We start from the raw sequence: 17,789 nt of genomic DNA, 5'->3' as shown, positions 1-17,789 counted from the left end.
TAGTACTTACTATCATGAGAAGTGAGAAGATGACACATAATGTTATTCTGTTTAATAAACTTAACAACTAATAGATAGTATGTTTTCAACTTCTAGTTCCTTATAGCCCTCCATCCCTCCCTCTCTTTTTTTTTTAAAAAAAAAAATGCTAACATTGGCCTTTTGTTTGATATTTCATAGTTTGGTAGTGAGGTTTGCTTCATCTTTCATGAGTATTCTAGTATCTACTTAATCATCTCAAAAACTCCATCAAAATTAGTATTTTTAATTTAAATCATGATATTTTCATTAATATTTAATTTAATATATCCAACAATATTATGAAAAAACAACTAATCTATTAATATAACTTATTTATATATAAACATTTCAACAGTTTTCTTAGCGTAATCATTAATTTATTTGAATATAATATAGAGGCGGATTTAAATTTTTTATAACATAGGTGCACTAGTAGAAAAAAGAGAGGTATTCAGTGAGAAATGATCTATGTTTTTTTTTGTTTTTTTTAATAAGTAACTTATCATTCTTTGAAGGGGAGCCTTGGAGTAACTGATAAAGTTACTGCCATGTGATCAGGAGGTCACGAGTTCATGCCTTGAAAACAACCTCTGACAGAAATGCAAGGTAAGACTACGTACAATAGACCCTTGTGGATCGGGCCCTTTACCCTCTCCAGATCCCACGTTGTGAAATTTCACTAGGTGGTTGTTGTTGTTATATATATATATACTATTAAGAAAACGAAAAGCACAAAAAGAAAGTTTAATTAATCTCTCTAGTTCATATTAAATGAATTACTGAGATTTTTTCATACTCTAAAATAAGTGAATTATTCAAAATTCAAAAAAAATCTAATTATTCATATTCTAATTTTTTTTTTTAAAAAAATATGATATAATCTCAATAATTCATTTAATATGGATTCGAAGAGTATAAAAGGTACACGGGACCTTACGTTTAATGAAAGCCAGGAAGAAAATTTCATACTTCATGACTTTGGCACTTTCAGTCAATAAATCCATAGAGCACATAACATTTGTCATGTAGGCCGGCATTATTTTTTTTATCTGAAAAGAATTAAATTAGAAAACTACATTTATTTAATTATCTTAAAAACGAATTATTTTGAAGCATTCACATCTAAAATCATTCTTATAAATCACCCAAAATAATCCAACCGTTTGCTCAACGGTACCGCTCTTCAACCACCACAGATTCTTTCTTTTTTATTATCATTTGGTGCCTAACCACATCACATTCAACTTTTATATTTCATCAACTTTTTTATAGTTCAAGTTTTTTTTTTTTTGGTAACTTGTATTGCTTGATTTAAATAACAAAAATCAAATAACTTTTTTACTTCAAGTTTTGTTTGCTCGTGAGTATTGCTTGATTTTAAAATGTAATGTCTTTTTGGGCTCATGAATCACATTATGTATGGGACCTCTTGGGGTGGCAAACGATCGGGTTGAGTTAAATATTGGTCGATCAAAAATGAGTCAAGTAAAAATAGATAAAATATCGGACTCGATTCATATTTAATATGGATAAAAATAGGTAAATTCAATGAATAATATGGATATGTATATTACCATATTATCCATTGCTTCTTATTATGTACAGAAATACGTATTTTCATTAAAAGTTTTTTTCTCATTCCTTTCTCCTTTTAGGAGGTGTGTCTGGTATGAAGAAAAATATTTTTATGTTTTTATTAAAAATTTTGATAGAGGTCACGAGGTCAAATTTTGGATTTCAAATCAAGATCGAGAGACGATGTTGAAAGTTGGATCCCAGGTCTATACTCGTTTCAGGTGAGGAGGTTTAGGAAAGTTTTGAAAAATATTTCTCTAGGATCCGATCCTGACACGCAAATCGAAACACGACTCTGACGATCGATTTGGAATCCAACCCTAACACCCGAACTAGGGAACGACACCAACATCCGAATCGAGATACAACCTTGATTATCAATTAAGAATCCACCTCCGAGACCCGATCCATGACCTGACATCGACTACAAACTCGGAACCCGACATTCAAATTAAGATTCAACCCCGATACCCGATTTAGGACCCAACTTTCAAATCAGGATCCGACCTCACTTTCAAATTGAAACTTGATCGCAACATCCAATTCCAAACTCAACTTTTGACCGCGACACCCCACCCTAACGACCAATTGGGATACAAATCTGCCACCTAATCTGGGATCCGACCTCAATTATTGGCCCGAAACACAAGTCCGACATTGACTCGGAACCCCACCTAGAAACATAATTCAGGATCCAAACCCACCACCTAATTCGATCTCGAATTCTGACTCGAAATTCGACACCCAAATCGAAATCTGACCCCGAATCGATCAGTAAATTGAGTCTTGAATCTAGGTCGAAAATTGAGAATCAGGAGTCGGATCTCGGATATGTAACTAAAATCGATATTCGAAACTTGAGTTAGGATGAAAAGTTAGATGAGAGGTTGATTTATATATATATATATATATTAAGGAGAGTGCAATTGGTGGATAACCATGGGCTATTCATATTTTATGATGAATAATATGAGTTGATCCATGTTTGACTCACTTTTAAAGAAGTGGATAACTAACTCAATTTAAAATGGATTAATCGAGGGAATACTCATATATTTGACCCATTTTGCCACCCATACGCCTCATAGTTTGTGAATCAATATTTGTAAACAAAGTAAATAAACAAATAAGAAACGTAAACTTTTCAAAACAAGACAATTCATTGTATCCATTATAGCCCTATTATTCGATTTACATGTATAAATAAGATTTTTTTGGCAATAACAAGTATACATTTATTATCTAAGTTAACAATTAAAAACTGAAATACGGACACCTGGATAGCATTTCCCCGTGATTATTCCCAAGAAACCCCTCAACACCATGGGCTTTAAAGAGTAAATAGCTGCCCGACATAAGGGACAGTATGGTCAGTCTAGAATTCAAGACAAATAGTTGGATTATTCTTGTAGTTCCCTCCATTGATTTGGGGACAGCAACAAAGGCATAGGGGTACGTGTCAATCACATTTTAAATCTTACAGACAAATGGCCCCAGATTCGGCGCCCAACTTTCTTTTCCAAAATCCACCTCCAATTGTTGTATCGTGCACCACACGATACACATTAAACCCCCTATATTAAAATAGCGCGTTATCATCACTGCTTTTTTTTTTCTTTTCCACGTGAGCGTTGCCATCGAAGAAGCCCATAGCCCATAGCTTTTTGGGTGATTTACCGTTTGACCCATTGGAAAACCCTAGTCCCCACAACTCCCCCCAACATATTCACCCTGCGCCGGCTTACCTCACTGTCCCTTGAATCTCATCAAATTACCACCTTGCCATCGCATCCGTTTTCCTATATAATCGTCGCCTTTGTTATTCTTTAGGTTTGCCGAAATAGAGAGCAAAACGGCACTTCCAAGGTATTTCTTCTAAATTCAGAAAATTACTGTCTTTTTTTCTTTTTCTTTTTAATATATATATATATCAAAATTCCTTTGAACAACAATGGAGGCTTCGTCTTCTAGAAACAAACCTCATGGTTCAAGTTTTCATCACCATTTTCAACGATCCACTTCACCTTCGGGTCGGTTCTGCTCGTACTCAATGTCTTCAACTTCACCTAGTTTTTCCAGTTTCTCCAACAGGGATTCCGATTTCATGACCCGATCCACATCCCCAACCCGGGTGAATCTTCGCCGATCTGTCTCCCCATCGCCGAATGTAAGGTTTTCCGCCTCTGCCGGCCGTTCGATTTCAGTTTACCCTCATCAACAAAAGCAGAACAGTAGGCCGTTGCCGTCTAATCAGAAGAAAACATGCATGTGTTCGCCGACAACGCATCCAGGCTCATTCCGTTGCAGTCTTCACAAGAATATGAGCCAAAATCGGAGTCATTCCAACTCCTCTTATCGATCAAGCTATCACCTGAATATGCGTAGATCGGCCATGACAAACTCACTTGTTCGGATTGGAACTGTAGAAGGTGAACTGGTTAAGAGAGCGCTTGCCGCTTTGATCCGTCCATCTTCTCATCATCTCAGGCGAAGAGACGATTTTCAGCCGCGACCTAGCCGGCTCTCCGTCATGTCCAAGGCCGAAAATTCATGAGGGTTTTGTGAATCGCTTTTTATGTACAGTTCGTGATTAAGCATCAACTCACTGAGTCAGCAGGGGATGACTCGGGAAAGGCCTTATGCCTTTTTTTGTAGTTTTCAGGCGAAAACTCCCAAACCCCAAAAATTTTGTATTTTTTGGTTTTTTTTTGAGTACTGCAGCATGTCATATACAGCTTTCAATATATCACAGTATAATCTAAAGATTTACAATTAACTGAACATCCGTCAAAATTAATCTCAGTTTTTTTTTTCTTGTTCGTGCAAATTGTAATTTATTTTCTTGCATACTCAATTAGAACTTAAATTGGTTCCATTAATTTACATTATAGAAGGTTTATTTTTGGTTAGTTGGTTGTTTGTTCTTTTTTTGGTGTGTGCCAATCACAACAACTATTGATGCTAACATATTGTACTTGGCGTTTTTTTTTTTACAGGTTTGATTATTTCTTTTGGATTCTGTCCTGCGGATCGTGACAGTGGCCTCTTGGCGAATTGATCTATGACTCGAAGCAAAAAGTACAGATGGACCAAAAACAAATTGAATAACCCTTAAAGAGTAAATATTGCAATTGCAATTTACTTGTAAAAAGGATAGGGGTGGCCCCTTACAAAAGTGATTGAAAAAATGAAATTTACCACTGAAGAGTAAAGAGTGAAGATTCCAAATGTTTGATGACTTGCCAGAATGAAAAAGAGAAAAGAAATTAAAGGGTTATTCATAATAGTGTTGAGACTTTTTTTTGTGAAAATGATGTACAAAAGGAGCATCGTGGGGTCAGGCAGCGTTGGGCAAGTCTAAAATTAAATAGAGACTAAAAATTGATTATTTCAACTGCTATTCGAAATGGTAGTTGATTTTTTGGCATTGAAATTTATTAAAAATTTGGGGTTTTGAGTAAAGCACGTGGATGGTTGGGCGTGTTTGATGGAGGTGGTACAAGAAATGCTAGGCTCCTCAATATTATAAATTATAATGCTTTACTGACAGCTTCATACATTGTTCCTCATTATTACTTAAATATTCATCGACACTATTTAAAATTACAACTAATTCGCACCATCTTTTTCCACCTTTAGAGCTTGAAGTTTTCAAAATAAAATAAAATATGAACAGTAAATATAATGTGAGGGTTTGAAGATGTTAGAGTGTAAATACGGTAAGAAGAAATATTTACATATAAACGTTAAGAGTAGTGCATGTGAGGAGATAAAGACATGTAAACAGTCTTTTTGTAAATAAATAAAAATTCGAAGGCGTAATGATTCTTTCATCGTTCAATATCAAATAAATGCTTAACTACTTTACAGAAAAAATACACACTTTGTATTTCATCACAGTGGTGTCCCAAAATGGACCCATACTTCATAAGTACATATTTCATTCAACAGCCCATATTACCCATTCATTTGTATATGTATCTATAATTTGGGCTTCAGCCCAAAAACCAATCGTTTTGCAACTATTATCCCTTATGTAACATCACGCCTTTCATTCCTCACGTGGCCAAGAATAATAAAGTTTAATTATAAAGGAGAAATTTTATAAATAACTATTATAATAAATTTAATTAGGTTCATTAACTATATTTTGTATATTTACGAATTATAATTGTAATTTAAATTGCCTTATTTATATAATTCGTGGGAGAGTTTTTATAATTCAAAACTATTTAATATAATATATTTACGTAAGTTTTCCTAAAAATAAATCAAAAGGTTTAAGTTAGAATTAACTTATGACTTTTGACACAAGGAAAAAGGTACAGCTCAGAGTAAATTCACAGCTCCAATAGTGTTTTGATATGAATTTGTCCACGTTACACACTATTGTTCTCTGCCACAGTCCCCTGTTGTTGGTCTTATTTCAAGTTGTTCTTACATTAATGACCAATATTGACCATCGCCTCTATCAAGTGCAAGTGGGGACTCAAAAAAATTTGATCTTTCTTAAATTTTGTAGTTTCGAGAATGGCTTTTCTAAAAGAAGGAAGCAGACCACCATGGGTAGGTCTTGCTGCTGCTGTTTGGGTACAGATAGCAGCTGGTTCAGCTTATACTTTCCCCCTTTATTCCCCTGCTTTGAAATCAGTTTTGGGTTTTAGTCAGCAGCAGCTGACTATTATTGGAGTGGCAAATGATATTGGGGAGAATGTTGGGATTCTTCCAGGAATAGCTTGCAACAAGTTCCCACCTTGGGTTATTTTGCTTGTTGGTCTCTCCCTTTCTTTTTTTGGCTATGGTGTTCTCTGGCTTGCTGTCAGCCAAACTGTGTTGACCTTGCCTTATTGGGTTGTGAGTTCTTGATTTCTATTGCTTCCTCTCTTTCTATTTTACAGTTTAAGTTCTGCCTTGCCTCATCTTCCTCCTGTTATTTATCTATTTATTTGTTGATTTCTAAGTTGGGGGTGGGTTATTCTGCTCTGTATTATCTGTTAGCTTTCTCTATTATTTGTTATGTCATAATTATTTGCTATGCCTTGGAGACAGGGTTTCGGAAACAGTCTCTTTTATCTCCTTGGAGATAGAGGTAAGGTCTACGTGAGCTTCCAACTTATTTCCCCCTGCCTTCCTTAAGCTCGAAATTGCCGAGCTAAATCTATTATGTGAATCTTTCTACCACAAGACAACTATGAAGTGAAATATCGGATATTTGTATCTGCATTCTGCTGAACTTTCTTTGATAATTATATCTCATATCGAGTTAGCCTTGTTTTATGCAAGAATTCGATACAGCAGTGGATAGTGAATCAATGCATAGATAGTTTTATATCTGCAAAATGCAGCTAAAATTTCTGTTGACTCTCCTGTGATTTCTATTTTACTTTAAAAAATCAATCCCCTTGTTTTTCTTTTCTTTCCCTTAACTATCAGTATTCGTGGAGGAGTAATTATCCTTAGTTTCCTCCATAAGAGTGTTAGGTCATTGCATACAAGCAGAAGAAGAGCCTGTTTGGATTGACTTTTGGTTTTTGACTTATTTTTATCATTTTAGCTTTAAACCAAGCGCTTATAAGCACTTTTTTAATTTACTCCAATACTCCTAAGTGTTTAAAATCTATTTTAGTGTAAAAACACTTAAAATAAGCCGATCCAAACAGGCTCTAAGTGGTTCTTTTCTTTTTCTTCTGGAAGCTGTGTCATTGGTGCACCTCTTCCTAGATTATGCACCCTGTCTCTTTTGTCACCTCAGCTATCTAGTGTCTCCTTCAAACCCTTATATTTCTCAAGCTATGCTTTGAAGTGTTCAAGCTCTATGTATCACCAGCGTTCTATGTTATGTGGGAAACTCAGACTTATATGTGTACTTAAATGCGATTCTTTTCTTCAAGTTCTATTTTTTATTATTTAGTATCTTGGTTCTACCTTTTCATCTAGCCACAAAATGACTTAGATCATATCAAGCTTACTTGGTTGCAAGTTTGCATATCAGGAGTTGTTGTAAGATGTATTTCTCTTGTGGTACTTCCAAATTGGGAGCTTGAGGAAGAAGTATCTGATTTTGTCTTCACTTTATCAATTTCAAATCCTTGTTTGGCTCAATGACTTTAACCACTTATTGAGAAGAAAGAGATGTTATTACATGCTCTTCATTCCGATCAAAATGCAATGTCATTACTTTATTCTGGTGACTTCTTTGATTTGTTTTCTTTTAAATATTTGGGTATGACTTCCATTGACATAATTTGAAGTTTTGTGTTTTACAGACAGCAATTGTTTTCATACTTACTCTGTCGATATCTGATTGAATGACAGCTTTGGCTCGCACTGGTAGTTGCTACAAACAGCAGTGCATGGATGGGCACAGCAGTACTTGTCACCAATATGAGGAACTTTCCTCTCAGTAGAGGCACTGTTGCTGGAATACTGAAAGGCTATGTTGGCCTGAGCGGTGCAGTTTTCACAGAGATCTTTGCTATGGTTCTTAATGATTCAGCTTCAGATTTGTTGCTGTTTCTAACATTGGGAATTCCGATCATCTGTTTGTCCATGATGTACTTTATCCGGGCCTGCACACCAGCTTCTGGCGAGGATTCTTCTGAGCATGTCCATTTTCTTTTCACACAAGCAGCAAGTCTCTTGCTTGCAGTTTATCTTCTCACTACAACAATTTTGAAGACCATTCTATCTCTAAATAGTTCCATCTCCTATGTACTTGTTGGAGTAATGGTTATTCTGTTGATGTCTCCTTTAGCAATTCCCTTGAAGATGACAATCTTTCCGTCTCGTCATAAGAGATATGGTTCCTCAAATGATTTGACTGAAGAAGAAGTCAGTTCCAGCCAAACGGCGTCCTTATTAACTCCAATTTCATCAGAAGCAGACCTTGGGAGCTTTCATGAAGGTGAAGATGTTTCTGAGGTAGACATGCTATTGGCTGTGGGGGAGGGTGCAGTGAAGAAGAAAAGGAAACCTAGAAGAGGTGAAGACTTCAAATTTCGTGAAGCTGTTATTAAAGCTGACTTCTGGCTTCTGTGGCTCGCATACTTCTTTGGTGTTGGCTCTGGTGTAACTGTTCTTAACAATTTAGCACAGATTGGTGTTGCACTTGGTGTAAATGACACAACGATATTACTGAGTTTGTTCAGCTTTTGCAATTTTTTGGGCCGTCTTGGGGCAGGTGTTGTTTCAGAACACTTTGTAAGGTAATAATCTGGTATATCCCCTCCTGTTATCTTTCTTTCCCAAGAAAGAAGGTAATGGTGTGCTGAAATTCCCTCTCTCGCCCACTTGGCTGGGGGCAAGGGACTAAAATGCTTTCAGTTTCAGAAGAAACTCGAAATGCTTTCATATATTTGACTTCTCTTATTGATTTGATTCTATTACTAGCTATAATCTATCCATCTTCTTGGTCGCTAGCTCCTAATTCTTATAATTGAGAATGCATTACTTAAATCATTAAATGCGTAAGTTCAAGAATGATATCAATTGGAGATTGCTAGATTGCTGTGTGGCTTAGTTGTTACCAACAACTTTACACTTCTATCATGTCTATCGCAGGTCAAAAACAGTACCACGGACATTTTGGATGATGGTAACACAAATCATCATGATTATAACATTCCTTCTTTATGCCTCAGCTCTGAGTGGTACTCTCTATGCTGCGACTGCATTACTGGGGATTTGCTTCGGTGTTCAGTTTGGTGTAATGATTCCAACTGCCTCCGAGCTTTTTGGCTTGAAACATTTTGGCATAATATTCAACTTCATGCAGCTTGGCAACCCTATAGGAGCACTTCTGTTCTCTGGTTTACTGGCTGGTTATGTCTACGACACAGAGGCAGGAAAGCAACAAGAATTGCACTGTCTGGGACCAAATTGCTTTAGGCTCACGTTCCTGGTTTTAGCAGGAGTTTCTGCCTTTGGTGCATTCTTGAGCATGATCTTGACCATCAGAATTAGACCAGTTTACCAGATGTTGTATGCTGCAGGTTCTTTCCGTTTGGCTCAGGCTTCTGATCACTGATTGGCGTAGTCACCTTTTGCATCTTAGATATATTATATAGAATTTTACCTGTTTATCAAGATCCATATTGCATTTCCCTACTGATAAGGAAATGCTGTCTCCTACTGTGAATATAACTGGAAGTGTTCTCTCATCGAATGTGGCTTCAATCATGTTCCTCTGGGTAAAACCAAAAGTTTGAAAGAAAGGTTGATGTCCCAGTAAAATGTACTACTAGTGTTGATTTTCTAATGATCTTTGGGGGGAACAGCTTGAGGCTTCTATATCAGGAAATAAACAGTACATTGAATCGCCTGCAAATTTCTATTGATTCATTAAGTAAATTTATTGGCTGATCTCGATAATGTAGTGATATAGTATTAGCTTCTTATCCTTAGTAAGAGCTGCTTAGCAGTGCTAACAACTAGTAATCAAGTCGGGAATGGATAATATCTTGGTAGGAAACGCTTTACCCCCTCAGTGGGCTTATCCTGCTCGAATCATGATTAGTCAGGTCAGTGGACTTAAGATACTAGATGGTTGAACAAAAAAAAGCTATTTACATCTATAGATTCCATTTCCTCCTTATATATGAGGGGAAGAGACAGAGCCATAGATTGCACTGCAAGTCTTGTAAGTTTTTGTTACCATGCTGCTTTTTGAGAAACCATAATAGTCAACTTGGATATGAAATTCAGTATGATAAAAGTTAAAACTCTACATTCTGCTGCTTATAGTCAAATAGTTCAGAAAAATATAATGCAATAATTCCCCAAAACACTTGAAAGTTCAAGGTATCTAGAGGAAGAAAAAAACATGAGGATATACTAACTTAGGTATATTAGAGAGAGTTCAATCAACTCAGGTAGGTTTCAAGTCTTGAAACATTGCATCCCACTTAATCTCTTCAATAGCAACAGTTGGCCAGTTTCCACCATCAATGCCATCCATGTCTTCATCATCGCGAAAACCCTCAGCAGGGGAGCTTGAAGAGCTGTTAATCCAGGCATCAGAAGAGTCTATCATGAGATTGGGACTCCCATTGGTGAGCATCATCAACCTTCCTTGAATAGTAGTAGCATTAATACTCTGCATTACTGGCCTTTCTTGTTTAGCTGCAGTTAACTTCTTGTTCCTCTTCAACATAGATGCTTTCCATCTTGAACTGTAATTTCTCAGAGGCAGCAGGGCACTTGAATCTGACCGACGAGTCCACGTGCTCAAGCGCTTGGCAAAATGTTGTTTTGCTTGCCTAATAGCTACAACAAACCAAAAGATATGATTTCTTGAGCTGCTTCTTCCCTTTTCCTTAGTAGCAAGCTTGAGGATTTCTAGCCTATGTTTGGCTATTGAAATGCCCATACTTTGGAGAAATTCATGGTTGAAATATTCTATATCATCTTGATCAAGTTGATTATGAGCAAAAATAATAGCATAGTCATAAAGAAGAGAAGGGTCAAGGCTAGTTTTGGAGAGCCATGATAACCAGTCCATAGTATATGTGTTGTGATTTTTGAAGATGGAGAATTTTCAATGGATAAGTAAGATGTTGGAGTTTGCCAAATTTTAAGGACTTGAGAGTTTATTTGGGTGGGAATTGGATGGTAGTTGAAGTTGAGTGGGGCAAAAGATGAAGGACCCGTGAACTAATAAAGACTATGTTTCCTTTCAAGAATCGACCAGAAAGTCCATAAGTTTGATCAGACTTTTTGATACATACACAAGTGAGGATTTATTTCTCTTTTGTGGGGTTCATATCTTCCATCAGTCACGGCTTACAAGATGGTTTCTTATTAGCAAACTGTCCTTTTCCCATTAAAAATAATTGATATGTTAGATATTGTGAAAACAAAAGTTCAACTTGATAATTTAAGCAAATAATAAGACGTTTTGGGGTCTTTTGACTATTGACTCATTTTTTAGTGTATCTTGATCTAATCTATCTTAACTAGCTCATTTATTGATTCAACTCACTTTGACCAGCTCAAATGTAATTACATTATTGGTCAATCCAACCTTCCAGCAAGCTTGTTTGAAGAAATTTTGATTTTCTGCTTTTCCTGCATTCAACGTAGGACACATACAGATTAGGCAGAAGTGTTTACACTACCCTTTGGGACCACCATGCCATGTCCAAAACACTTTCTTTGAGACCAAAACAACTATAGGTTTGAACCAGAATACAAGTAAAATGACAAACTATCATTCATCGTTTATAATTCTCCATTCATATTTCTTTTATTAGCTCTAGTCATCCAGCAAAAACATAATTAGTTTGTGTCGGTACAATTTCCCTGGAAGAGGTCTAGAATCATGCTATTATAACTTTTCACCCTATCCAACTACAAGTAGCTATATTTTGTAGTACAACTCAAAGTTGCTACTTGAATGCCATCACCCAGAGAAATGTCAAAACACTAAAGCAAATAAATTCCTTCTAAATGAACTCCTGCTCACACAAAACCACTTCACTGTTTCTTGTTAAAGAAAATAAAAAGATAAAGACAGAAAATGCCATGGTCACATCTAGATTGCCTACAACTAATCAGCAGCCATAAAAGGGTCTGTATCACCAAGATCAGCCACTAATGGTTCCAAATCTGCTTGATCTTCGTTTTCTGGGGCAAAGTAAGTGGGAAATGGAAGCGTTGAAATATCTGGTTTCTTGTACACAGAATCTTTGATGAACACAAAATTACCTTCAGCTCCTGGAACCTGAAAGGGAAGTTACAGTAAATCACCGACTTTGAGAGAACTGTGCAAAGACTTACGTAATACTGAAGAACCCACCCTCTTTACAAGATCAAAGCAGTTTAATCACAGTTCCCATGCAAGAGATTGAAATGACGGCTTTCTTCAGACCTAAATTTGTTGTTACCTCCAAGAAAGGCAAGTGAACCCCCCCTAGCTCCCATATATTTGCAGTCAGCTGGTAGTTTTTATAGGTAGCTAATATTCATTAGAAAGCACATACCGCAGGGGAGAGGGAGGGAGAGGGGGGTTAATAATGTTGATTGCCCATGTCACATTACCAACTCCTCTTTCTCTGTTCTTTTTTTTTTTTTTTGAGATAATCCTCTTTCTCTGTTCTTTTTTGACAAGTTAGCAAATTTTTAGTCAATATGAGTTCGAACACATAGAGTTTCATCAGAAAGATTGCATAAGAAAGGAAAATTATATTTAAACAATGCATACAAGCTGATAACTCTCTTATCCAAAAGAAACGAGAAGGGTTTCAAAATCTTGCCTGGCCTTTGACCCACATCAAGTTTCTGGCAGGATCAATCTTGTAGACCCAAACATTTTTAACAGTTCGTTGCACTCCACCCATGCGCCCAGGCATCTTTTTCCCTTTAAATACCTTTAAAGAAAAAATTACAAATGTAAGCGGAGGCTTGTAACATTAACTAGATTCTACAACAGCATTATACAAAACCAATTGTTTGTTTAGTTAATTAGTTCCAATCAAATGTTTAGCCAAATTAGTTAATCAAGTGTATCAAATGCAACTTCGGCAATGTGAGTTATCTGCTCCGAATGAGAGGTTGAAGCTCCCAACTAATTTAGAGTGTCACAGGCTCTTGAGCATACTTTTAGACACATGAAGATCAAACTCAACGACATGATGGAAGATTGCATGACCATACTTCTCGAAGTGACCCAATGTTTATTAGAACTACCTGGCAAAAACTCAGAGACAAGAGACAACTGCATGCACATAAGAACGGTTACTCTTTTGAACGCCCAATCATGGCCCAAAAATTTGGGGGTGGGGGAGATTCCGTAAGTTCCATCACTCCACTCAAAAACTCTCGCAGAGGAACTCTGTCCATGATATTGTATATGAACATGTTTTGGCATTTGTATGTGGTCAATTTAGTTTCTTACTAGTTGTTTCTCTATTTCTCCATAACTTTATAGCTGGACAAATTCGGAATTGGAAAGGTAGGGTCAGCTGACAAAGGGAGATAAAGGGCTCAAGTGTTTTTGGAAACGAAAAGTGCAAAAGAGTTATGAGGACTACAGAGCATGAAGTGAAAGTGAGAAGAAAAGAGCATGCTTCTTTGGAGCAAAATGCACAATTTTTCAGAATACCGTAAATTATCAGGCATCTCATTATCCAAACAAAATTATCAATCATCTACAACTTTAGTTAAAATTATCTAGCAGTTTAAATAAATAATTCTAGCTTCTAATGTACAATAATGCCTGTATTAATCCAACTCCTCAAAGTCGAGATTCAAAGAAGCAAACCGATTCTCATTGAAATCAATTGGTGGGCCATTGCCCGAAGCGCAAACTTGTAAGTGCATGGCTTCACCCATGAGGCGATAACCCCTTGCTTCACATAGTTTCATTGCTAACTTTTAATAATACTGTTGTAAGCCGCTCACAAAAACATTAACAATGAAGAATGTATTTTATTTTTACATTGTAGAGGAAATAAAGAAGGGGAATGGAAAACAGAGTTGAGCAATGTTCATCAAGTCTTGCACAATTTCTCTGTGTCAAATGACTATATTTTAGTGCTAGAATATTTTTTGTAATACACTTCACTGAAGCATCATTTAGTTATTAGTTTACAAGATTTACTTCTCCTTCAAATAAGTAACAACCAATATGTAATAGATAACAATTTCAATTACATATCATGTTTAAAACAATTAAAATAATATAACAAGCATGCTATTTGCAATTTAGCATGCAATTAGTTGTAAGGTAGACCAAAAGAGATGTGTGGCAAGTGCCAACTTATTTAATTGTACAAGTAGAACTCATGCACTGTAATTCACTACATACCTTTCCTGGAGCATCTCTTTGACCTGTAGAACCAATACTTCTGTGGGATAATGAAGCACCATGTGATGCAGGCATACCGCTAAATCCCCATCTTTTCATCCCACCCTACACACATGATATTCCTCAAATCATTAGTACAGTTCATCAGATGAGATGTGTTCCCCCCTCCCCCCCCCCACCCACCCAAGAGTGAGACAATACTGACAGTTCAATTTGCATCTTAAGAGGTGGAACAGAAAGTAGAAACTAGAAAGATGGAATTTTGTTCCACAAACAAAACAACATTTCTACCATAAGCTAATGCTTAGAGAGTTCATATTATATAAAAAAAACTGCCGTTTACTTCTATTATAAAACAATATTTCTTCTATTAAAAATCTGCCATTTAAGAAATGCTCAATCAGCAAAAAAATTGAAAATTTCAAGTTGTGTCTTTATAAAAACTCAATGAAGTATGAAACTTGGTCTCAAAGGCGATTTGAGGTCAAAATATGAGTTATTCTCATCAAACAATATCACTAGTATCCTGTGGTGCATGCAGAAGTCCATAAAAGGTAAAGACCAATCAATTAAACTAATTAAACAATAAATACAATCAAGATAACTCCACACCTGAAAACCTTTCCCTCTTGTTATTCCAGTAACATCCACATACTGGCCCGGAACAAAATGGTGGACACTGATGCTCGTTCCAACAGGAAGAAGGGCATCTTCAGTAACAGGAAATTCCTTCAACTTTCTCTTCATGGGCACACCTTGTGCTCTAAAATGACCTACTTCAGGTTTTGTCAAATGCTTCTCCTTTTTGTGAGCACATCCGATCTAACTACCACCATAAAAAAGATGAATTAGACCACACCACAGCATAAGGAGTAATTAATACAGTCCTCAAAATCATTAGGCAACCAATTTCTTTTATTTATCAATTTTTTGGTCGATTGGTTGATAACTTATTCAATCAATACCAAGTGTAAACGACACCAGAATATCTATTCAGACTTGAAAACACATTCACAAATTTCTCGCAATGATTACTATGACACTTAATACAAATATAACAAAACTCTTTAGGTGATGTATTTGAATTAACAGAGCAGATAAATTGACAACAGTCAGCAAGCACATTGATGTTTGAAAATTAGCACGTTATACACTAACAAAATACTATTTCTTTTTTACTTTCTGTGGGACAAAGATTCAGTCATTTAAGAACTAAACTAGACATGCTAGATTGAAAATTAGTTGAAATTGAGGAACCTGTAGGGCAGATATGCCTTCTTTCTCTGGGGTTTTGACCTGGGAAACAATGTTATCATCTAACCAAAGGATGGTAATGGGAACGCGTTCCCCCCATTTATCCCATAGAGCTGTCATTCCACATTTGACGGCAATTGCTCCAGTCCGTTTGGAGTTTGGAGTCATGATTCCAGGTTTTCCTTCGATAATCCGAGTCCTTAATTCCTCGACTTGACTACTGCAAGCACTGAAGGTTCTGAACTGGGTTTCTGAAACTTTGGATGATAAGAGGATGCGGAGATGAGAAACGAGGCTTCTCGATGCGGCCGCCATTGAGGAGATTTCTCCTTTTACTCCACCTCCTTCTGTTTGTCTTTGAAATTAATAGGAATGGAAAAGGTTAAAAAAATATTAATGTTTGCTGTTCATCAAATGCAATTTGAATGATTTTTCTTTAAGAAAAGTTTACAAATGCAATATGTTCCCGGAGCTATGAAACAGATGCAGCAGCAATTAACATAATCACAGCTATCAACCTAAGGTTACCTTAACTGGACGGCAAAGGACTGGTCGGCGACGAGAACAACTCAACAGAAGAGCCAAATGCGAATACTCAATTCTGAAGGGCTTCAGCAACGCCCCGAGGGTTAATGGTTTTTTGGGCCCAACTCCTAACTAATACTACTTGTCATTTAGAATTATTATTGAAAATTACAAACATGGCTAAAATAGTCCGACACTCTTCTAATTAATTTTTTCTAAGGATTATGTAAATAAACGCATGACAAGTTTTTGAGATGAAGAAAGTAAATAATTTATCCTACTGTCTCGTTCATTTACGCACATCTCCATCAATTTCATATGATATATGTTATTCATCTGTAGTTTGTAGATATTCATATATTTAATTTATAATAAGTATATAATCAATGTATATTAATTATATGCTCATATTAGCTAAAATTTGGTTTTTTAAAAAAATAAAAATTATGGAGCTATACTTGTCCATTTTCTTAATTACACATCTCTTAATAAATCATAAATAAGAAGAGTGTTTTACTAATGTACCCATTTAAATTTTTTTAATATATCCTATTGATGTGTCTTATTCATCAATATCAAAATTAACAATGGAGGAATTTTTTTGAAAATTTACAATATTTTAATATTTTAAGAGCAAGAATAAGAAAAATTTATTTTATTTTATCTTATTTTTGATAAATATTTTTAATAATATGAATAAATAATAGGGAAAACTACATAAATTGAACTCGTTAGAAAAATTATTTACCCAAATTGAATCCAACCTAAACTATTTATCTTTAATAGACTCATGACCCAAACTATTTATGTGCCTATCCACCCACCTTCTCTTTTCTTTTTCCGCTCATGACGTCAGCATCACAACTATGAATTAATTCCCTGTGATATTCCATCGGTATATTGATACCATATCGATATAATATTTAACTAAGTTTAATCTTCTGTGATACTTTATCGATATATTGATACCCAATCGATATCATATAGGATTGAACTTCTTTTTTTAAAAAAATGAATAAGAAATAATTAAGAGAAAATTATGAAAGCCACAATCTTATTTATTAAACTCTAAATTAGTAGAAAATATATTTTTATATATTTTTTTCTCTTTTTGCAAATTTTTAAAAAATTATAGCTAAATTATTACTTTTGTTTTAACTGTTTTAAAATTAAAATATTGAATAATTGAAACATACATTAATGATGATAGTATGTGGATATACCGCAATGGTATTATGGATGATCGAGTAATCTCATCAAAGGACTGAAACAAACCTCAATAAAAAGCTGCTCAGTTACTCTTTGATACTAATATAATTTGATGCTATCAAGGAGTAAGATGCAGCCATTTAATGAAGATACGGCTCGGTTACTTTTTGATACCATCAGAGTATATTCATATACTAGGGTTGCATATCGGTCGGTTTGGTTCGAGTTTGAAATTTATCAATTTGACTTATCGGTCATTGATATATAGACATGCCAATCTGTTATAGAATCATTAAGATACTGGTTTATCGGTTATCGGTTTATTGACTGTTGATCATTATCAGTTCGGTTATCGGATTAACCATTAAGATTTGATACAAAAAAAAATATTAAAAATCAC

At 35.5% G+C, this 17,789-nt stretch overlaps 4 protein-coding genes and 1 long non-coding RNA gene across 5 annotated transcripts; 3 read left to right on the top strand and 2 right to left on the bottom strand.

The window, feature by feature from the left end:
- Positions 1-2,779: 2,779 nt before the first annotated feature.
- On the top strand, positions 2,780-5,023 carry LOC129896500 (uncharacterized). Its single transcript, XR_008767983.1, has 2 exons — positions 2,780-3,462; positions 4,593-5,023. It is a non-coding gene; the product is annotated as an uncharacterized LOC129896500 (long non-coding RNA).
- LOC129896499 (uncharacterized) lies at positions 3,526-4,389 on the top strand. Its single transcript, XM_055972419.1, has one exon. The coding sequence runs from the start codon at positions 3,548-3,550 to the stop codon at positions 4,148-4,150; it is 603 nt and encodes a 200-aa protein (XP_055828394.1). The 5' UTR covers positions 3,526-3,547; the 3' UTR covers positions 4,151-4,389.
- A 938-nt stretch (positions 5,024-5,961) lies between the features above and the next one.
- LOC129895099 (protein NUCLEAR FUSION DEFECTIVE 4) lies at positions 5,962-9,982 on the top strand. Its single transcript, XM_055970741.1, has 3 exons — positions 5,962-6,450; positions 7,912-8,801; positions 9,157-9,982. Exons 1-3 carry the CDS (start codon positions 6,127-6,129, stop codon positions 9,620-9,622), a joined length of 1,680 nt encoding a protein of 559 aa, XP_055826716.1. The 5' UTR covers positions 5,962-6,126; the 3' UTR covers positions 9,623-9,982.
- A 250-nt stretch (positions 9,983-10,232) lies between these two features.
- Positions 10,233-11,648, bottom strand: LOC129895101 (uncharacterized). Its single transcript, XM_055970743.1, has one exon. It carries the CDS (start codon positions 11,093-11,095, stop codon positions 10,463-10,465), a length of 633 nt encoding a protein of 210 aa, XP_055826718.1. The 5' UTR covers positions 11,096-11,648; the 3' UTR covers positions 10,233-10,462.
- A 158-nt stretch (positions 11,649-11,806) lies between these two features.
- Positions 11,807-16,321, bottom strand: LOC129895100 (50S ribosomal protein L3-2, mitochondrial). Its single transcript, XM_055970742.1, has 6 exons — positions 16,184-16,321; positions 15,659-16,010; positions 15,014-15,223; positions 14,402-14,506; positions 12,849-12,962; positions 11,807-12,316 (listed from the first exon to the last, which is right to left on the bottom strand). The coding sequence occupies exons 2-6, from the start codon at positions 15,968-15,970 to the stop codon at positions 12,143-12,145; spliced, it is 915 nt and encodes a 304-aa protein (XP_055826717.1). The 5' UTR covers positions 15,971-16,010; positions 16,184-16,321; the 3' UTR covers positions 11,807-12,142.
- Between the last annotated feature and the right edge of the window lie 1,468 nt (positions 16,322-17,789).

Source organism: Solanum dulcamara, chromosome 7 (genome assembly GCF_947179165.1).
Source record: "Solanum dulcamara chromosome 7, daSolDulc1.2, whole genome shotgun sequence".
Classification (NCBI taxonomy): Eukaryota; Viridiplantae; Streptophyta; class Magnoliopsida; order Solanales; family Solanaceae; genus Solanum; species Solanum dulcamara.
Note: the sequence above shows the minus strand (reverse complement) of the source record. Positions and strands in the feature narration are given on the sequence as shown.

Bases quoted from the DNA above. Each gene is read 5' to 3' on its own strand.
- LOC129896499 (XM_055972419.1), top strand. From the start codon at position 3,548: ATGGAGGCTTCGTCTTCTAGAAACAAACCTCATGGTTCAAGTTTTCAT.
- LOC129895099 (XM_055970741.1), top strand. From the start codon at position 6,127: ATGGCTTTTCTAAAAGAAGGAAGCAGACCACCATGGGTAGGTCTTGCT. The intron at 6,451-7,911 runs GTGAGTTCTTGA...ATTGAATGACAG, and splicing joins TGACCTTGCCTTATTGGGTT to CTTTGGCTCGCACTGGTAGT. The intron at 8,802-9,156 runs GTAATAATCTGG...TGTCTATCGCAG, and splicing joins GTTTCAGAACACTTTGTAAG to GTCAAAAACAGTACCACGGA.
- LOC129895101 (XM_055970743.1), bottom strand. From the start codon at position 11,095: ATGGACTGGTTATCATGGCTCTCCAAAACTAGCCTTGACCCTTCTCTT.
- LOC129895100 (XM_055970742.1), bottom strand. From the start codon at position 15,970: ATGGCGGCCGCATCGAGAAGCCTCGTTTCTCATCTCCGCATCCTCTTA. The intron at 14,507-15,013 runs GTGTGGAGTTAT...TCATGTGTGTAG, and splicing joins CAAGAGGGAAAGGTTTTCAG to GGTGGGATGAAAAGATGGGG. The intron at 12,963-14,401 runs GTATGTAGTGAA...TTTTCTTTAAAG, and splicing joins AAAGAGATGCTCCAGGAAAG to GTATTTAAAGGGAAAAAGAT.